The 21,579-nt window shown below is 37.1% G+C and overlaps 1 protein-coding gene across 1 annotated transcript in view; it reads left to right on the top strand.

The window, feature by feature from the left end:
• htra1b (HtrA serine peptidase 1b) overlaps window positions 1-20,890 on the top strand; it is a 42,657-nt gene extending 21,767 nt beyond the window's left edge. Inside the window, exons 4-9 of the mRNA XM_016289279.1 lie at window positions 14,864-15,058; window positions 16,422-16,454; window positions 16,775-16,889; window positions 17,010-17,067; window positions 17,260-17,355; window positions 20,177-20,890. Coding sequence (XP_016144765.1) covers window positions 14,864-15,058; window positions 16,422-16,454; window positions 16,775-16,889; window positions 17,010-17,067; window positions 17,260-17,355; window positions 20,177-20,345 — 666 coding nt within the window. The 3' untranslated portion in view covers window positions 20,346-20,890. The remainder of the gene's footprint in view (window positions 1-14,863; window positions 15,059-16,421; window positions 16,455-16,774; window positions 16,890-17,009; window positions 17,068-17,259; window positions 17,356-20,176) is intronic.
• Window positions 20,891-21,579: the final 689 nt, after the last annotated feature.

Genomic DNA, 21,579 nt, shown 5'->3' with positions numbered 1-21,579 from the left:
TGGCGCTTTTCCACTGCATGGTACGGCACGGTACGGTTCACTTTTGGGGGGTTTTCCACTGGGTACAGTACCTGGTACCTGGTACTTTTTTTAGTAGCACCTCGGTTGGGGTTCCAAGTGAACCGTACTGTTACCAAAACGTGACGTGAAAACTCTGCTGATCACAGATTGGCCGGAGAGGTTCGTCACTACCTGCGTCACTAAACTTGCGACACAAACACAAAAGAACCGCTAGATTTAAATCAGCACAGCCAGCGAAGGATCGAACGCAACTGTTTTGAACGGGCGCACCTTTTTTTAACAACCAAAAAGTTTTGTTGTCTGTTGCGGAAGAACAGACGTTCCTCTCGTTGATAGCAGAGGAGCAGATCCAGCGAGAGCTTGATGGGGCGACGCGGAATGAAAAAGGTTTTTTTAGGAGTCGTGGTAGTAGAGGTGGCGCAACTAAAAAAACGACATGTGAATAATCCCGCCCCCTCTCTAAAGCGGTACTGAACTGCAGTGGAAATGCAAACTGTGCCAAGCCGAACCATGCCGTGCCGTACTGAGCCGTGCCGAGCCGAGTCGTACCACGCAGTGGAAAAGCGCCATTGGAAACTCAACCGAGGTGGTACTAAAAAAAGTACCAGGTACCAGGTACTGTACCCAGTGGAAAACCCCCCAAAAGTGAACCGTACCGTGCCGTACCATGCAGTGGAAAAGTGCCATTAGGCCTGTGTCTTGCATCTGCATTTAAGCACCCAACAATATGCTCATTTCAGCATTTTGTTCGGTTTCAGCTTCGGCCAAGAATTTTCATTTCGGTGCATCCCTACAATAAAAAAAAAATGTGTGTGTGTATATGTATATGTGTGTATATATATATATATATATATACATTTTTTTTATGTTACAGTATTCATTCAGGCTGCATGCATAAGCATTGAGTCACTGCGTAGCAGCGCCACAGAAACAGATCTACAAGTATAGTTTATGTGCTCCTATTTTTGCTGTGCATAGCACTTTGAATTCAGCAGAAAATAGAGTGAAAATTCACCGTAGACCTAATTATGTACTCAGTCTTTGTTATATAGTCTGTTTTTATGAAGCCACATACAAATGGAGTGAATTACTCGGTTATGTTTGATGCAGATTCCACATGCAGTGACTGGCACACAAGCACTTTCTATTTAGCAGATATGAATAATCCGCTTGATTTGAGCAGTTTATAGCTTCAGTTTGAAGTTTGGGTTTATTTGGAAACTACATTCCAGTTCTTCCAGTCACGAGTCAATTTTAAAATTGTAGGCTATTTTGCTTTTATAACTTTCTTTTTTTCAGACTAGTGGAGAGAAAACAGTGTTAATCTCATTTTCACACTCATTCACACGTTATCTATTTTTGTCTGTAGATTTCAATTAAAATACCTATCTTTAAAGGTCATTCTATCAAAATCTATTTTTTTAATGCACTGAGCCTGGAATCTGCACATACACCAAACATACATACACCAAACTTTACTGATTTATTATAGATTTTCAATATTCTGACGATTTTAACAGAGGGGTTTGTTCATATAACATTTACCTGATTTATATAATATTTTACTCTTTAAAGTATGGTATATAATATATAATATTTAATGGCTGTTGACAGTATTTTTGATTTATCAAGTGATAAAAAAGAACCTTCAACTCTAAAATGTCAACAAATTAAAACAAGAATGTGAACAAGAACCTGGCTTTTTTCAAATGTCAAATTTTTGCTCAAGAAATGCATGCAAATGAATGCATATTTAATTAGATAATGACAATACTGTGTGCTTTTTAATTTACTGCAGTCTCAGGAGAAGCCCCTGTCATTAAACGGTCTCAAAATGCCAGCTGAGATGTACAGCTGTCTGCAGTTGTGTTTAAGACTGATGGGATGTTTGATGACAGTCTGAGCATGCGAATTTCTTTATTTTTCTTAATTTTAGAGTGACCAAACATCCTCTTTGTCCTGGCCGGGATTTCTACATTTCCTAAAATGTCTGGGTTTGGCTTTTGCTTTTGTATTGTTTTCATACTTGCTGAAGGTAAATGACTGAAAAGTAGTTTGGGCATCGGTCGATTATGTACAGTGCCTGAGTGCTATTGCTCAAACGCGATTGGACAAACTACTTTCGTGACCAGTTGTACAGTCATGGCCAAAAGTTTTGTCAGTGACATAAATTTTGTGTTTTGCAAAGTTTGCTGCTTCAGTATTTGTAGATAATTTTTCCACATGTTTCTATAGTATTCTGAAAAACGCATATACGCATATCAAAAGTTCTAAAGGCTTGTATTGGCAAAAAATATATAATGAGTCAATATTTACAGTGTTGACCCTTGTTCTTCATAACCTCTGCAATTCGCTCTGGCATGCTGGATATTAGCTTCTGGGCCAAATCCTGACTGATGGCGATCCATTCTTGCCTTATTAGTTCTCGGAGTGATCACAACTTGTGGGCTTCTGCTTGTCCACTCGCCTTTTGAGGACTGACCACAGGAACAATCGATTTTCCAGATGTCCCAAACAGAGGGAAAGTAGCTTCATCAGAGAAAATAACTTTGCACCAGTCTTCTGCTGTCCAATCCTTGTACTTCCTGCAGAACTTCAGTCTGTCCTTGACGTTTTTCAAAGTGGCTTCTTTGCTGCCCTTCTTGACACCAGGCCTTTGTCCAAAAGCCTTGGCCTCACTGTGCGAGCAGATGCTCTCACACCAACCTGCTGCCATTCCTGAGCAAGCTCTGCACTGCAGGTGACACGATTCCGTAGCTGACTCCTCAGGAGGAGACGGTCCTGTCACTTTCTGGACATTCTGGGACGTCCTAAAGACTTACCTTGAAGTTCTTGATGATCCGGTAAATGGTTCTTTCAGGTGCAATATTCTTTGTTGCAATTTCCTTGCATGTGAGGCCATTTTGATGCAAAGCGATGATGGCTGCATGTGTTTCTTTGTAGGTAACCATTGCTAACAAGAACACAATGATTGGAACCGCTTCTTCCTTCCTTTTATAGCAATCAGTCTGCTCTTACAATCTAATTATTATGATAGTGATTTCACCTGACTAGTACTCATTCACATTTCACATGTGCTGCTGATATGATTAGTCAATTAATGTTAGCTCAGTGTTAGCTAGGATAAAAAAACAGTGAAATTTGTTTTGTTTTTGTGAAAAGTTCATATTTTTGGCCAATAAAGCTTTTAGCAATTATTTAAAATGCATCTGATCACTCTACACAATAATCTAGAAACAATGTGAATGAACACCACAACAGCTTAAGGCAGCAACTTTTGCAAAACACAAAATTTATGTCACTGCCAAATCTTTTGGCCATGACTGTCACTGTAGCGTTTCAGAAAGTGGAATCTACAGAGAACAGTCAAAGCAGAACAAAAAGGACTGTAGAGAGTATGTCAGTTAGAAAACAAAGCCAAAAGCGGTACATTTTAGCCAATTTCACAAAAAAAAGAAAGAAAAAGAGGACATATCAGCACATATGCAACTTCTTTAGACTTTACACATTTGTGTTTAATAATTTTCTATTTTAACTTTGAGTTTGAAGATTTTAATAATAACATCCCCATAATAAGAACACCTCTGCAGTCAACATTAAAATAGGTACAAAATACTATATCAAACAAAGATGTATCATTTTAAACAAATAGCATAAGCTACTTTTTCAAGCAAAATGTTCTTTAAAAAGTAGCGTTGAAGTATGAACTATCTTCATGCATCCAATAAAAAACACTTCCATGCCTGTTAATTAAAATGCATTGCAAAAATGATGCAAAAATGGAAGTTAAAGTTCTAGCATCTAGTTTGAGGATGTCAATTAAACTGGGACATTTAAATTGTGGCAAAACTGTCCAAATACTTTTTGAAGCCACTGCACATTCACATGCCTGGCCTAAAACAATTAGTGTGAATTAGTTGGCTGGATCCAACTTAATTTGGGTCCGATTGTTCCGTCTGAAATTCCCCTTTAAAGTAATTTGGGAAGCCCTGCTGGCAACATTCCTCTCTCAATAAAAAGGAATGCATGTCAATGCACTGAAAAGATCATTTGAAGATGATCTTTGCTCATTTGCAATGCCAGCATGCTACCCTGGTACGGTTGTAACTTGTGTTCTTCATGTCTCTAAATAGGCCCCATTAGTGGAAATTTGCCTTTAAGGACACATGTCTCCTAAAATCTGGGTCAGTTTTTGCGGCTGGTATTGGTTAAGGTCCATGTAGTGTAGAAGTCTTGCTCAGACACATCTTCCTGACTCATCAGAGCAAAGAAAGAGCGGCCTTCAATGTTTGGCTGTTGGCATTCAATTGCTTATACAAATGAGGGTAAACATTTCTTGGGTAAACAGCAGCTGGTTTTGTCATTTAATTCTTTTTATGTGCGTACTTTTCCAGTGGTTAATGCACACCACAAAGCTAGTCCGCAAACATTCGTTCTGGCAGTTTTGCATTCAAAGCTGATCGATGCCAGTTCAAAGACATACAAGGAGTCTTGGCATCCTTCAGGGTGTTTAGGAGACAAAGTCTGGCAGACATGCAGTTGTCATTCATCCTGAGTTGTTTCAGCACATATTTGAAAGGGGTTGGTCTTGTCTTCCAAGAAAGCAGTCTTGCTGAGTTTTTCCATGATGGGGCAAGACATCAAAATTGGGTCAGACTCCTTATTGCAAAGTCTGTAATTCAGAAATTATGTGAAAAAGTGATAAATGGATGATTTAGAGCTATGTTTTTGAAATGTCACAATTAATTTATGAATTTATGTCCCTTTGTGGGAAATGCAAGGCAATATTTTATTTGGAATCTTCAGGGCACTGTGTTCTTGCATTGTGAAAAAGTGATAAATGGATGATTTAGAGCTATGTTTTTGAAATGTCACAATTAATTTATGAATTTATGAATTTATGTCCCTTTGTGGGAAATGCAAGGCAATATTTTATTTGGAATCTTCAGGGCACATCTACTGTATTATAGTGATGCCTGCCTTGCCATTAGAGTTGTGGAAGTGATGCTAAAAGCTAAGATTTGGCAAAAGCTTTGACCCACTCCAGGGTAACTGTGACTTTGGAAACACCAGCCCAATGGGATCTGATTTACGGTTGCTGAGAAACAGGAAGAGCTAGTCGAAGATTCCTGCTCTTTCTGGCAGAACATGGGAGTTTTAAAGGGCTCAGCTGGGACTGATTTTCTCTAGACGGAAGTTTTGCTCACAATAAACACATATCCATATCATGTGTCCTTTAAGTCAACAACCTTTTCAAAACAACGGAATTCTTTACAGAAGAGTTGTCTCATCCAATATTGTGTTTATGGGTGTTGTTTGGATCAGGATAGTTGCATAGTTGTTTTTTTGTATTTTAACCAATTTATCCATTGAGGCCATGCTAAAATAACAGTCACCCTAAGACAGAGAGAATGCCATTCGAATATGCATGGTTTTCCTATCATCTTTATGGGTGTGCTGAGAGGGCATCTTCAACATTGAAAATAATTACATCCCCAGGATGCCTTTAGACAGCATACACTGAAGACTTAAAGGAATTGTTTACCCAAAAATGAGAATTCTGCTATTATTTACTCACCCTCATGTTGTTCCGTAAGACCTTCTGTCATTTTTGGAACACAAATTAAGATGTTTCTGATCAAATACGAGAGCTTCTGGACCCTTCATAGACAGCAACGCAACTACTACGTTCAAGACCCAGAAAGGTAGAAAGGACATTGTTAAAATAGTCCATGTGACATCAGTGGTTCAACCTTAATTTTATGTTCACATGATAAAAATTTGATTTGAACATTGCTAGTGCCATTCTCTACTGTTTCAGCTTGATGAGTGAGTATAATATTAAAGATTAATTGTTTTTACATGATATTCTTTCACTTTGTGATTTTTGGTGAATTGTATTAATTCCAAATAGATCTGGGTTATTTTTGACAATCATACCCAGAATTTTAACATAGTAAAAAAACTGTCTTGAATTAAATACACAGCAATTCCCAATAACCTCTTCCTTGATAAATGGGACATCTTGAGCACACTGAGTCATGGGCTAAAGTTTCAGCAAGAGACAAACAGACACAAAACATCAGTTCAGACTGGACCCACATCGAGGCTGAGTTATCTGAAATCAGGCCAGTCATTTTGCCCTGTGGAAACGGTCCTGTAAAATCTGACTCATCAGTTGGGATAATTCATCTTTGTGGGTCTGGCAGGGGTTGTTTGTTTTCTTTTCTCAAAGAGATTTCTAAATTCACTTCCATGATCCACTTGTAAAGAGATTAGAGGGATTTAATGAAATAGTTGTCAAATCAGTTTCCACTCTTACAGACGACACAAACTGATTAAATTGCCCTGTAGGACGATCAATGAACATTATGTTTTGGTTAGCTGACTGATGGGAAATGAAACTAAAAGAAAATAGGAAACATCTAGACTCAGGATTAGAGGGTATGAGAAAGCGGTATTTGCTTGCCAAACACCACAAATGGAATATTTGTATTTCAAACTACAGTGGGGCAAAAAAGTCAATTGGTGGCTAACTAAATACTTTTTTCCCCACTGTATATGTAGTGTCAGCTATTTAGAGTTGTAGGCCTACATACAGTATATAAAATTGTATATAAATATAAAATAAAAAAAATAAATTGTAAATAAATAAACATACTAATTAAATACTTTATAAATTCTATATAGATCAATATAAAATTAATATCAATATTTAATATAGAATATAATAAATGGAATACAATACATTTAAATAATAATAAACTGGATGCCTCGAGCAGAATTGTAGCTATTATTATGGGAGTTAAAGAAAAAAAACATAAGTTTTTTAGAATGGAATATTTTTATTGTTTATTCAAACAATATATTAGTGTCAAATTGTCTAGAGTTGGATGCTTATATAAAATTCTATATTCAAGAATGTATACTCTGTATATTTATTATGTATACATAAATACACACATTTATATTTTAAAAATATTTACATTTACAAAAAACAAATAGTTTTTAGAATAGAACATTTTTGTTTTTTTTATTCAAAATTTGTATTCAATATATTTGTGTCAAACTATGTAGCGTTGTAGGCATATACTATATAAAATTCTTTATAAATAAAAAAAAGGAATAAAATACAATAAATGTTAAAAAAAAATAATTAGTGTCAAATTGTCTAGAGTTGGATGCTTATATAAAATTCTATATTCAAGAATGTATACTCTGTATATTTATTATGTATACATAAATACACACATTTATATTTTAAAAATATTTACATTTACAAAAAACAAATAGTTTTTAGAATAGAACATTTTTGTTTTTTTTATTCAAAATTTGTATTCAATACATTTGTGTCAAACTATGTAGCGTTGTAGGCATATACTATATAAAATTCTTTATAAATAAAAAAAAGGAATAAAATACAATAAATGTTAAAAAAAAAAATAATACAATCATATTTAAATATTATGATTTCATATAATGTATATATTTAAAATGATTTAAATAATTAAAAATAGATGTGATTCTACTCCACTTCCAGTTTCACAAGGAGCCCTTGATCGTCATTTGCTGTCCCTCATCCCCTCATGTTTGCACATGATCACCTGATCATCTTTTACCAGTTTGCACAGTTCAGCTCTTCCGCTGGTACAATCAGAACTAATGTCAATGTCCTATACTTATTGAGTAACACTCAGCAAGGGGTAAATTGTCAGATTTCAAGCTGATGCAGAAATTAAACATCTCTACTTAGAGATGTTTAAAACCAATTAGGAGAAAAATCCTCATCATTAAAGACCCCATCAAATGATTTGATGAATGTTGTTTTCTGTCCTTCACTGACCTATTTCTTATTGAAACAGGAAGTTAGAAGCATGAGCATTGTTACAAGACTATTGCATGTCGGTAATAAGTGGTATTTAAAATTTAGGAGGAAGGCACAATTTCACCATTATCTCTTTCTGTTTTATGCTGGTGCAATAACAAGAGCAAAAGATGACTCAAATGATGTCTTTCTAAGACAATTCGAACAGGTGCAGTGTCAGAGAAACTAGAGAAGGGATGTATAACATATAACATTGTTTTACACACAAAAGCACATATAATTTGAAGACTAAATTTAGCAAGGCCAAATTTGGTGCAGGACGCAGCCTGCTGGCTTTAAGAGCATGATTGTAGGCTGTCAGATGCAGTCAGGGGTTGTGGGAGTGAGTGAAGGAGTAGAACAGTAGCATGTTATCTTTAGCTAAGCATTGATTGTGCATCTGCAAACAAGACCGAATGGAATGCTCAGCTGGGATTCTCCCATACTCCCTCCACTCGCTTTCAAAAATATGGGATTGTTTTCTCATATCTGTCCTCCTCTACCCTCTGTTAGGGTTTCATTTAACCCTTAAGACCTTCTTTTGTCTTGTACATTTCATCGGGGCACATTATTAGATTTTTAGTCATTAAAATGTAACACTATGAGATCTTTTTTCTGTTTTCTCATCCCACTTGTGTGTTTCTTAATTTGATAGTTCCACATAAGAAAGTCATACAAATTTTGAAAAACTGATAATATAATAAGTGCTGTTAAACAATTAATCACATTCAAAATAAAAGTTGTTTACATTATATATGTATGTGTACACTGAAAAAAATGCTACTAAATTTTTATTAAGGTAAGTGGTCGCAAACAATTTATTTTAGCTACATTTAATTTAAAAAAAAAGTTGAAATTTAGTCAAATAAATTTGTTTATTTAAATGTAGCTAAAATAAATTGATTGCAACCACTTACCTTAAAAATGTGTAAATTCAATTAATAATTTTTTTTCAGTGTACCGTGTATATATAAATACACAGTTACGGTGTGTGGAGGCAGGCAGGATGATGAGGATTCAAAAGAAGGATATTTCTCTCACACACACACACACACAACACACACAGGAGGGAACCGGAGCAGGAGGAGCCAGGTGGGACCCTGGCCACATCTATAATAGTGGCCCACGGTGGAGCCGACGGAGGGAGGAGCCATGGAGGAGGAATGTCCACCGACTCCAGGGGGCCAACCAACGGCGGCGGAGCAGGTGGAGGAGGAGCCCGAGGCGGAGACGGAGAGCCAATGAGCCAGGCACCCAGAACGGGTACCGCTCTGGAGGCCCACTGTCCCGTGTCTGTCCTGAGGGACCTCCAGAGTTAAACGCTGTTAAATGTCTTCCTGAGTTTGTCTGCCTTGGTATTCTCCAGCGTCTCCTCGTTCCTCGAAAGTGTATTGTGACTATAATATAATAGTTACTATTAGTTTTAACTCCAATGATTTAAAAAAGAAAGACAGAATTATACTACTGATGTTCCCTAAAATAATAAAATATTTTATTTTACACTAGTAATTAAAATACTGAAAATACAATTTCAGTTTTATTTTGAATAATTTTGCAGCCTCTTTATTTTAATTTCTCTAGCACAGTGCAGGACGAATTACATGAAAAATGTTTAGCACTTTATCTTAGGGCTTTGTTCAAAACACTAAACCAAAGTATAAACAATAGTAATGCTTGATTTAGCACACAGATAACATTGATTGCCAAATGTCATTCCAGCTTTTCTGAAAATCTTCTTTACCCTTAATAAGAATACCATTTCTATTCCAGCATCTGGAATTATCTTTAGGCTACAAGCTGACAGCTGTACATACCAGTGTACACGCAGATAGATAGCAGTATGTGATGAGGCGTTGGAAGGAAATCCCGTAAAAATAATACTTTTAATACAGTCAGTAATTTATTTGTATTAATTTTTTTTCAGATTACACATCTGAAAGGTTTTGTGAGCTTCAACAGATATGTTTTCCATCCAGGCCCAGCTTGATGATATGAGCAGCCTCTTCTGTTTCTCACTACACTTTTGTTTTCATTTCCTCCCTCTTTTCCTGTTGCCAGAAGGGGAATGGTGTTGAAATCTCAAGACTGAAAAGGGAGGATCTAATCTGACTCAGAATGGTGTCAACCATACAACTGGGTCCACTGCAGGCATTAATTGCACTTTGATTTACAATATTTTTCCAAACAACAAAAAGTTCACAGTCTAGTGCAGGGGTGGCAAACGTCGGTCCTGGCGAGCCGCAGCCCTGCAGAGTTTTGCTTCAACCCTAATCAAACACACTTGAACAAGCTAATCAAGGTCTGAACGGTTATTAGGAAGCTACAGGCAGGTGAGTTTTAATTAGGGTTAGAGCTGAACTCTGCAGGGCTGCGGCTCTCCAGGACCGGAGTTCGCCACCGCTGGTCTAGTGCATAACCAGGATTTATCGTTCCATGTAATTCCACACATAAAATGAATGAGCTGTAGTTCATTTACTTGATCAGTTGCACAGATTTGCTTTGTTAAAAAGAACCTCATCTTGCACTGCTTTTGCACAGAACCAGAAGGTCAGAGTTTGCCTGGTTTGTTTCAGTAGTCATGTATTGTAATATAACAGCTGTTATAATATAACAACATAACAGCTGAATAAACAGAGCTATGAAAGTTTATCATGGCTGTGTTCTGAAGCCTAAAACAGCAGTCAGTATGTGGAGGTAGAAAAGCATCTGAATTAAAGGCACAATATGTAAGTTTTTGCCGCTAGAGGGCGCATATTCAAAACAAAAAAAGAAACAAATGCGTAGTTTGATGACGCAGTGACTGAGTGTGGAATCATGGGAGTTGTCGTCTTCATCCCCACAGCCGATGCAATCCGATGGGACTCGGGCAGAAATCATGTTCATGGATGAGCTAATGATTTATTAACGTAATAGAATGAAGCAGGGTGAGGCTGAAAGCCGTCGAAGCGAAACGAGGCCACTGAACGAGTGCGACACACGGCTCGAAAGCAGCGGAGCTTTTATTATGCCACAGTCAACCGCTTCCGCTCCTTCCGGTCGTGAGTATGTGGGGTAAAGCAGTGCTGTTTTATTATTCTAGATACATTTGAAAGTTCTGTTATAATGCTACTCTGTGCGGTCGTCACCTGTCTAATAAAATGCATAACATATTAAAGCGTCTTTGGTGTTTCCATGTTTTCTACAAAACAAAACGGAAATCGAGGGGTTATGACGTCATTCGCAGGCGACACAATGACACTATAAACACGGTCCGTGTCAGTAGATAAAAGTGCTTATTTTTCTGAATTTAAACATTCTTCGAAAGTACACAAGTCAGCAAAATATATAACACTGTTCTAGTGCTTTTTTGATATTTTAATAAAAAAATCTTACATATTGTGCCTTTAATTATAATTTATATAAAGGCATGTTCACACTTGGCAGGTTTGGTCTGATTCAAAAGATTCTTCTGTTTGTGTGGTTCGGTTGAATAAGTGTGAACGCTGCCATCCAAACCTTGGTGCACACCAAACATGGAAAGAATGAAAATGGTGTCTGATGGAGTAGTTGAAAGAAGAATTCATAAATGTTCATCCACATTACTGAAGTCATAAAGTATTCATCTGGTTATCTCTAATGCTCACTTGTTCTTGTCCTAGGTCATTATATATGACATTATGATGCCTTACAGTCACTCTAAAACCAGTTTCACAAGAAAGTACCTTTATAAAAAAGCTATGATGACTAGCAGAGTAGAAAGCAACACAGACTCACTGGAAAAATCTGCCTTTACCTACATTCCTGCCAATCTCTAAAAACATGTAAATACAATTTACTGCAGTTTCCAGCTGAAAAAAAAACACTAGAGGCAGTAAAACGGCAGCACCTTTTATTCCTTTTCACACAAATTATGATTAAAGGGGCAGATTATCAATTAATTTTACATTGTTCCATGCACAACATTATGACCTCTTAGGGTTTACATTACATTAAACACTGTAGAGCAAATCACATGGCACAGCTGATTGGTTCTCTCCTGTATCGGTAGCATATTAGCTCGCTGCTCAACATTCAAATACTTGGCTAATGCTTGTAGCAGTTTGCAGCGCACTTCAGAAACCCTCACCTTCCCCAGCTCCACCTGTATAGATCTGCTACTGAGTGATAATGTATGCTATGGGGGTTATTCATGTTGCTGTATCGGTAGCATATTAGCTCGCTGCTCAACATTCAAATACTTGGCTAATGCTTGTTGTAGCAGTTTGCAGCGCACTTCAGAAACCCTCACCTTCCCCAGCTCCACCTGTATAGATCTGCTACTGAGTGATAATGTATGCTATGGGGGTTATTCATGTTGTATGTGCAGCAGCAATATTCCTTACATGCTCACAGCAGCATGTTGTGGGTGTATTGGCAGTAGCAAGTCTTGGTACTTGCTCTGCCGCAGCAGCAGCGTACAGTAGCAGATATATTTCGCCAAGACTAAATACATTAACATTGTCATGTACATTACCATGCCAATCACTTCGAGAGTTGTCATGACAGAAATGTATGTATTGCCACGGTTGGTCAAATAATTAGCCAATTTCATTTGCAATTACTGCAAATAGGTAATTCTGATACATGCAATGACTGTCCATTGACATGTAGGCATATTTATCTTTATGTACACACAATAATAATCGTTTACATTGTAATCCTTTCATTTTTAATATTTGGAATGTTTGTGTTCTGCTGTGCATCGTGTGTAAATAGCAAAGTGTACGTGCGTTGTGCACCTACCTGTATAGATCTGCTACTGAGTGATAATGTATGCTATGGGGGTTATTCATGTTATATGTGCAGCAGCAATATTCCTTACATGCTCACAGCAGCATGTTGTGGGTGTATTGGCAGTAGCAAGTCTTGGTACTTGCTCTGCCGCAGCAGCAGCGCACATTAGCAGATATATTTCGCCAAGACTAAATACATTAACATTGTCATGTGCATTACCATGCCAATCACTTCGAGAGTTGTCATGACAGAAATGTATGTATTGCCACGGTTGGTCAAATAATTAGCCAATTTCATTTGCAATTACTGCAAATAGGTAATCCTGATACATGCAATGACTGTCCATTGACATGTAGGTATATTTATCTTTATGTACACACAATAATAATCGTTTACATTGTAATCCTTTCATTTTTAATATTTGGAATGTTTGTGTTCTGCTGTGCATCGTGTGTAAAAAGCAAAGTGTACGTGCGTTGTGCACCCGCCTATAGGCGTATATTACTAACGCGTCCTTTAAATAAATAAATGTAAAAAAGAATGCGGCATTGACTTTAGACCTGGTCAATGGTGCAATCGTTTTCAATTGCCTTAAAATAGCAACGCGCCAACAATGTTCCTGAACACACCTCGTTTTCAGACCAGTACGCCCATGGGCGAACAGGTGGGCGCAAGTGCACTTGCTATTTAAACAACGTGGCGCTGAGTGTGAAAATGATAACTGCGTTGGGCTGAAACTAGCACAAAAAAACTTGCGCTGCGCCTGGCATCGCATTGCGCTGGGTGCATGATAGGGCCCAATGTCATCAAAAACCTAAAACTGGAATCAGGTGCATCAAAGACATGCAGATGATTAGAAGATAATTAGGGAGTAACATGGAGGACACATCCTCATGCTGTACGTGCGTTGTGCACCTGCCTATAGGCGTATATTACTAACGCGTCCTTTAAATAAATAAATGTAAAAAAGAATGCGGCATTGACTTTAGACCTGGTCAATGGTGCAATCGTTTTCAATTGCCTTAAAATAGCAACGCGCCAACAATGTTCCTGAACACACCTCGTTTTCAGACCAGTACGCCCATGGGCGAACAGGTGGGTGCAAGTGCACTTGCTATTTAAACAACGTGGCGCTGAGTGTGAAAATGATAACTGCGTTGGGCTGAAACTAGCACAAAAAAACTTGCGCTGCGCCTGGCATCGCATTGCGCTGGGTTCATGATAGGGCCCAATGTCATCAAAAACCTAAAACTGGAATCAGGTGCATCAAAGACATGCAGATGATTAGAAGATAATTAGGGAGTAACATGGAGGACACATCCTCATGTAAACATCAGAAAGCTGTGGTCTGCTTTAGTCTGAGCAGCTGAGGTGTGCGGCTTTCTCATGTGGCACTTTGAGGCCTTTCATTATCTGCAAAATCATCTACGAACGCTAAAAATTTCAAACCACTGTACAGGGCAAGACATCCCATCAAATTCAGCACATAGAGATAAAGGTAGAGCTGTTTAGCCACAATGTCAGACTTCATGTTTGGAAAACCAACTACTGAGAAGAAGAACCTCATACCAGCTGTGTAGTATGGTGATGAAAGCTTTATGGGTGTGTTTTTCTGTCTTACGGTCAGTTCAGCTTGCCATACCAGAGAGCACTTGAGGAAAATACACTTAATACACTTACAAGACATTATTCCTCCCAACCCAAGAATCTCCTTACATAAAAAATCTCAGCTGTGAGATTAGCACAGCAATGAGATTAAATGGATATCAAATAGACTTTTGCTTAGATCCCAGTAATTACACATCTGTATTTATTTACTTCTTTGTTTATTTAATTTTACTTTACTTTACGTTACTTTATAGAAATAGTTCACCCAATCAAAATGTGCTGAAAATGTATTCACTGTCAGGCCATCCAAATGTTTTTGAGTTTGTTTCTTTATTTTGGATGGCCTGCTAATGAGTACATTTTAGTTTTTGTGTAAACTATTACTTTAATTAATGGTTGTTAAAATATTTAAAATTTTCAAATCATTGTATTTATTTGACCAAATAAATACCATAATAATGATATACTGAAGAACTTATTTTCATTAGACATACTTGCTTTTTTAGAAAATCTTTAGGCCTTAATTCTGTTTTTAAAGTATAATTTGAATCAAAAGATGGATTATGGCTTGAGACAATGGTGTCAAAATCTTATGCTGTATTTGATTTCATATTGCAGATGAAACTCCCAGTGCTGTTGTTGGGCCGGTCAGCTGATCTGAGACCAGGCGAGTTTGTGGTTGCTATCGGAAGTCCATTCTCCCTTCAAAACACAGTGACCACAGGCATCGTCAGCACCACCCAGAGAGGGGGCAAAGAGCTGGGCCTGCGAAACTCTGACATGGACTACATACAGACAGATGCCATCATCAATGTGAGCCCAAACACAGTTAATCATATACTGCCTACAAACAGTTTGTTGGCCAATTGGGTCAGTGACATGATGCTTAGTTTCATTTGTATGTATTTAAAAAAAAACGATACTAGACTGTAACTTAAATACACATCTTCTGTAATGAACATGCATAGTGAAGACAAAATATGAAAATAATACAAATTTTAAGAAGTAGTTTAGCATAATCTTATTGTTTCCTCTATTCATGATATTTCCATTCTTATGTTATAACTAACCATGATTTATCCCATAAAAAATTTGTTTTTAAATATAAATTAATATATTTAGGTTGATTCAATGATGGTAAAAAATACTTGACTTGAATTTGAAAGTTGCCATTTGTCAATGTTCATGTCTCGAATCCGGTCCATGAACTTCCGTCTGCTAGCCATCAGAGGTCACCCTTTCCATTTTCATTGACTCTCGCACTACACACTGTTGCATATCATCCCGGACTACATATCCCATCATTCATTGCACTGATTGCACACAGCACTGATTGCACACAGCTGTTTCATATCACTCACTCACTATTTAACACTCACTCTGATCCCCTCCCACGGCCGAGTATTGTTTAGCGCCTATCATTTGATAGCGACTCTACAAAGCCCTCGTTAATTTAGCCTAGCCTAGCGTGTTTTTCTCGGTTTCTGATCTTCGCCTGTTTTCCTGGATTACCCCTTTAGTCTTGCCCCTTTTTTGACTCTGTTCCCCTTTCGTTGCCCTTCCCTAGCCCTAGGATTATTCTTGTGTCTTGCCCGCCATATTCCTGGTTGCCCTTGTTCGACCCTGCCTGTGTTTCTGACCTCTCTGCTTAATAAAGCCTGCACATGGATCCGCATGTCTCACGTCTTGTCAGCCCCGTTACAGTTCACTGTAAAAGAGCTATTTCTACCATGATTTAGATTTAGACTATAAAATAATGTGTGTATATGCATACACACACACACATACATATACATATATATACAGTATATATACACACACAAACAAACATACATTGAAAAAATGGTAATCTAATTCAAGTCAAAAATTAAATAATTTAAAAGATTAAACCATGATATAAATAGCTATTTTACAGTGCACAAATATATTATAGTGATATTTAGCATATTCACATTTTAAGTTTGGAATCATTAAGATTTATTTTTTTTAAAGGAGTCTCTTATGCTCACTAAGGCGGCATTCATTTGATCAAAAACACAGTAAAAACAATAATGTAAAATCGTATTACTTGTAAAATACATGTTTTCTGTTCTATTCTATATGAGAGCTCCTTATTATCAAGAGAAAAAAAATGAATCACTCATTTTCATAAACCCAAACTCTTTCTGTGTTTCAGTACGGTAATTCAGGAGGGCCCCTGGTGAACCTGGTAAGACTTTTGCGTGTTATGTCCTTCTCATATGTAAATAATGAAACGGCTTTAGTCTTATTTTTTAGTGAATTATCAGGAGTAACAGAATTCAGCCAGGGTTGATCATGTTTATAGCATGTTTTTATGAGCCTAGAAACATATGTTGGCAGAAGGGCTCTGTGTTGAGCCGTGGCCATAAACACATGTGTGCATGCATAATGATCAATGGCGGACACGTCCCATTGTGAAAGGAAGACATCTGTGCATGCAGATGTGCAGTGTCTTTGTGTGAGTTCACATTTGCATTTGTGTCTTGATTCTTGTGTCTGTTGCTGTAGGATGGTGAAGTGATAGGAATCAACACCCTGAAGGTGACAGCAGGAATATCCTTCGCAATTCCTTCTGACAAGATCCGACAGTTCCTGGCCGAGTCTCATGACAGACAGGCTAAAGGTCAGGAGCAAAACTATGGATTAAATGTGCTAAATCTGAAACATTTACTCTGTTTGAACAACATTTCCAATCAAAAGTGCAGAAAAGTATCAATCAATTATATCTCATGTTTGTTTTCAGGAAAAACAGCCACAAAAAAGAAGTTTATCGGTGTGAGAATGATGACATTAACCCCAATGTAAGTCACAAATGCAGTGCATGTGCTTTCTGAATACTGTTGTGCATTTGTGATTATGGAAAGACATTTAAATCAGTTAAATCAGCCATCTAAACAAATCCTTTCAATTTGTATTTTCCATTATGCATATACATCGCAGAAGCTGGATACCAGACAACATATTTATGTCTGTACTGTATCTGTTACTCACAGACTTGCTAAAGAGCTAAAGGAAAAACAGAGTGATTTCCCAGATGTCACCTCTGGAGCGTACGTCATTGAAGTTATCCCCAAAACACCGGCTGAAGTGTAAGTACCCCATCGCATGTAGCCACTAGTTTTCTACAATACACCAAGCATATTCAACAAGGAAAAGTGGAGTTACATGCAAGAATGAAATCAGGTGGTTGGAAGGATTGAAAAATTAATGGGATTTGTATTTTTTTTTCTTGAGTTGTGTGCACTCAAACCAGATCACAATAAGAAGTGCACTGATTTTTTTGCCATTTTATGCTGTCCAGCAGTTTCATATGTGATGCTGTATTTACCATATAGATGCTCTATTTGAATCCATAATGGTTTAAATGAACCGTTTCCAAAATGGTCATCTTCCTGCTGAGGCAGCAGTGTTTCCTCTTTTTTATTTCACTTAGAAGTTAAAAGTTTTTTGTAACTAAAATTAACTTTTGGGATTTCATTGTGTGTGGGTGAACTTTGAATCACAAGTAGTCCACCCAATTTTAGCTTATATGAGATGGTGTGAACAGTACATAAGTGGCCACTTCCTCTCATTGTGGGTAACCAATTTAGAATACGAGGACAACACATAGGAACAATTTCTAGAACAGGCTAGAATCTAAAGAAAATTACCTTGAATTACAGCATATCATCTAACTATTGTCAAATTCAAGTAGAGCTGACTCTCATGGGAAATGTGCGTATATGAACATTTCTGAAACTATATCTTGGTAATTATCCATAGTTTCAGGCTTTCAAAAAAAAAACCCTCTCTTACAAATAAAGGTTCCAAAAGGGGGTTTTCACAGTGATTTTTCAGTAAAACAAAAAATCAGTAAAGAAACTGATGTCTTGAAATATCAAATCATTTTTAGATAAAAAAACAAAACAAAACAAAAATAAAATATCAGGTTTGAACAGAAAGTAGAGGGGTAAAAAATCTGATTGCCAAAAGCATGAAGTATTTTATTAAATATTTTTCAAATATTTTAGAGTTTAATGTTACCCCTTAACTGTCACCATCCCACCTGTGGGACGCTTGGCGCTCTTTTGTTGTTGTCCTTTTTTTCTATCAAATCGGTTTAATGTTACCCCTTAACTGTCACCATCCCACCTGTGGGACGCTTGGCGCTCTTTGGTTGTTGTCCTTTTTTTCTATCAAATCGTTTAGTAGTCATCATAAAGTATATATCATTTGAAAGCTTAGAAGCCCAAGATTCATCCTGTGAAAACCATTTTGAAATTGGACATTGCGTTACCATAGAAATGGTACTTTAAATTCTTTTGGTGGTCTCCTCCCCCTTAGTGGGCGGTGTCAAGTGTCATATTACAAAATGCATTACAGTCTTTTAGAATCAAACCTTTTTATAATCTTGACAAATATAATTGGAAAGGTCTGAGCCTCAGGATATTTTGAGATAGAAGTAATATTGACAGAGAAATCTAGACATTTGTGACAGAAAAATGCATGAAAAAAAAATGTATGGAGTTTGGATGGCACCCGGTGACTGTTTGTGGTATAAACGCCCTAAATAAAATGTCACAGGAACCTCCATTTTTTTCATATCGACTTAAAATTTGGAACATAACTTTAGACATATGGCTTAATTTTATACCAATTTTAGAGTAAAACCTGTTATGTAAAATATTTATAATAAATAAAATGAATAGTTCATTTTATTTACAGTACATTTAAACTTCGATAGCCTTTTGATACTTTAATTTTTTGAATACAGACCAACCTTAGGTCTGTATTCCAAAGTGTTAATAAATGACAACAATTTAAGTTTGGATAGTGCACTTTCATGCCTATTTTAAAAAATGGGGGGTGACAGTTAAGGGGTTAATGTTAAATGAATATAAATGTGAACATGTTAACATAATGAATTACTGATAAAGGCTGAAAGAGAAGCGTTTAAATATATCTTTTATTAAATATTATGTCAGAAAAATCAAACCATTTTTAAATGAGAAATGTCAAAGCATAAGATTGAACAGAAAGTGCAGGGATGATTAGAATGAATATTTACACAAAACCATATCAGTACTAAGCCATCACACCTAAGCACTTAATGAGAATGAGCCAAATATATTCTGAAACAGAGGAGAAATTTGTTTCTCACTAAACAATCAAGCTTAAAGCGGTCATGAACTGCCACTTTTTTATTTTGTACTGTTCTCTGAGGTCCACTTATAATGTTATCAAGATTTTTACATCACAAAACCATCATAATTAAGAAATAATAGGCTATTGCCTGTCCTGTTTTTCACCCCCCTCATCTGAACGCTCCGTTTGAATAGGCATGGCGGATTGTAGACTCGGAAGTAAACGCTCACTGAAGTAAATGCTCAAGGCAATGCAAAGACTGTTTTTCCACAACTTGGTACTGCACAGCATCTTGTTGCCATCTTTATCGTTTGGCTTCTGCATAGAGCTGCGTGTTCACCTCTCTCGTAAACGCTACATGCACGAATCGATGGGCGGGGCTAAATAGGCAGCGATGTAGAATCAGGCGTTGATCATCTTCTGTGAAAGCGGTGTTTAGCCACACTATTACATCATAAAGTTGTCCATTCCACAAGCTGTCGTTTTGGCAGACTGGCTTCAATATAAGCTGTTTTTAGACTAATGAGAAAGTTTTGAGTTCTGAAACTTACAAGATGTTTTTATAGTACAATGGCCTCTTATATTTCAAAGAGAATTTTGATTTCTCAGTTCGTGACCCCTTTAAAGTTAGCTTAGACATAATGACATCACCTCCTAATAAAACCTAATGCTGTTTTGTAATGAGAATCCAATAATGTGAAGCCAATTAAAGCACAGTTCGAACAATAAGACCAGTTCTGACTTAAAATGAGGTCAGTTTTAACAGTTTCCTGTTTTGTTTGCCAGTGGCGGTCTGAAGGAGAGTGACGTCATAATCAGCATTAACGGTCAGAGGATCACGTCAGCCAGTGATGTCAGCACGGCTATCAAGAAAGACGACAGTCTGAGAACAGTGGTACGACGCGGCAATGAAGACGTCATCCTCACAATCATTCCTGAGGAGATTGACCCTTGACCTCCCTCATGCTCACCCATGAGCTGGTTCTCAGACTTTTACTGAGTGTGTGTCCGGAGCCACACTCCTTCTAGAAACCATAGTGAACACTTTCCAGTCCAACCATCATCCAGCCTGAATATTGTTCTCAGCTTAGAACAGGAAATGTCCTTTCTCACTTTTTCCCCCCATATCTTCCAAGTCATTTTCTGTTTATTCATTAGTATGCCATGTTAGAATGAGCCCTTTGTAAATAGGTATGAGAATCTAGTGCTGGCTAGTTCACTAACACTCCGAAATGCATATAATTATGCTGTTCCAAAACCTAGTAAGCTGCCTACGCTTGTGATGAGCAGAATGATTCCATTCAAGATGGTGAATGAAGCAGGTAAATGTTGATTATAATCGTGTGTTTTATTCATTACTGAAAAGTATCTACTAAAATAATTAGATGTAATTAAAAATAATTGTTTTACCCATTTTTATGTGTGCAATTTATTTGTATGTGTCCCTTACAAAAATTAACCATGGTTTTATTATATTAAAAGTGTAGTAACCATGTTTTTTGGCAGACTAATTACCATTTGTATAACCACAGTTTTACCACAAATACCATGGTTAAATTATGGTTAGTGTGGCAAAACCATGGTTAATTTGTGGTTACCATGGTACCTGTTTAAAAAAAATGTATTTGTGGTAAAACCATGGTTCATTTTCGTAAGAATTAATCTTATAGCACATTTATATGGTGTAGATTTTTTTTGATGTGTAGTACTTTTCATCTGGTTTCATCTGCAATACGTCTGTCTCTAAAATGTTTCCTCCCTGTTGAAAAAAACAGCATATGCTGGTTAGGTATGTTTTGACGCTGGGATGCTGGTTTAAACTGGTCCTTTGCTGGTTTAAACTGGTCCTTTGCTGGTTTATGCTGGTCCTTTTGCTGGTTTAAGCTGGTCCTTTGCTGGTTTAAACTGGTCCTTTGCTGGTTTAAGCTGGTCCTTTGCTGGTTTAAACTGGTCCTTTGCTGGTTTATGCTGGTCCTTTGCTGGTTTAAACTGGTCCTTTGCTGGTTTAAACTGGTCCTTTGCTGGTTTATGCTGGTCCTTTGCTGGTTTATGCTGGTCCTTTTGCTGGTTTAAGCTGGTCCTTTGCTGGTTTAAACTGGTCCTTTGCTGGTTTATGCTGGTCCTTTGCTGGTTTAAACTGGTCCTTTGCTGGTTTATGCTGGTCCTTTGCTGGTTTATGCTGGTCCTTT

Source organism: Sinocyclocheilus grahami, unplaced genomic scaffold (genome assembly GCF_001515645.1).
Source record: "Sinocyclocheilus grahami isolate Dianchi unplaced genomic scaffold, SAMN03320097.WGS_v1.1 scaffold243.1, whole genome shotgun sequence".
NCBI classification, from domain to species: domain Eukaryota; kingdom Metazoa; phylum Chordata; class Actinopteri; order Cypriniformes; family Cyprinidae; genus Sinocyclocheilus; species Sinocyclocheilus grahami.
The sequence above is the reverse complement of the archived record's forward strand: the minus strand, read 5'-3'. Positions and strand labels throughout refer to the sequence as shown.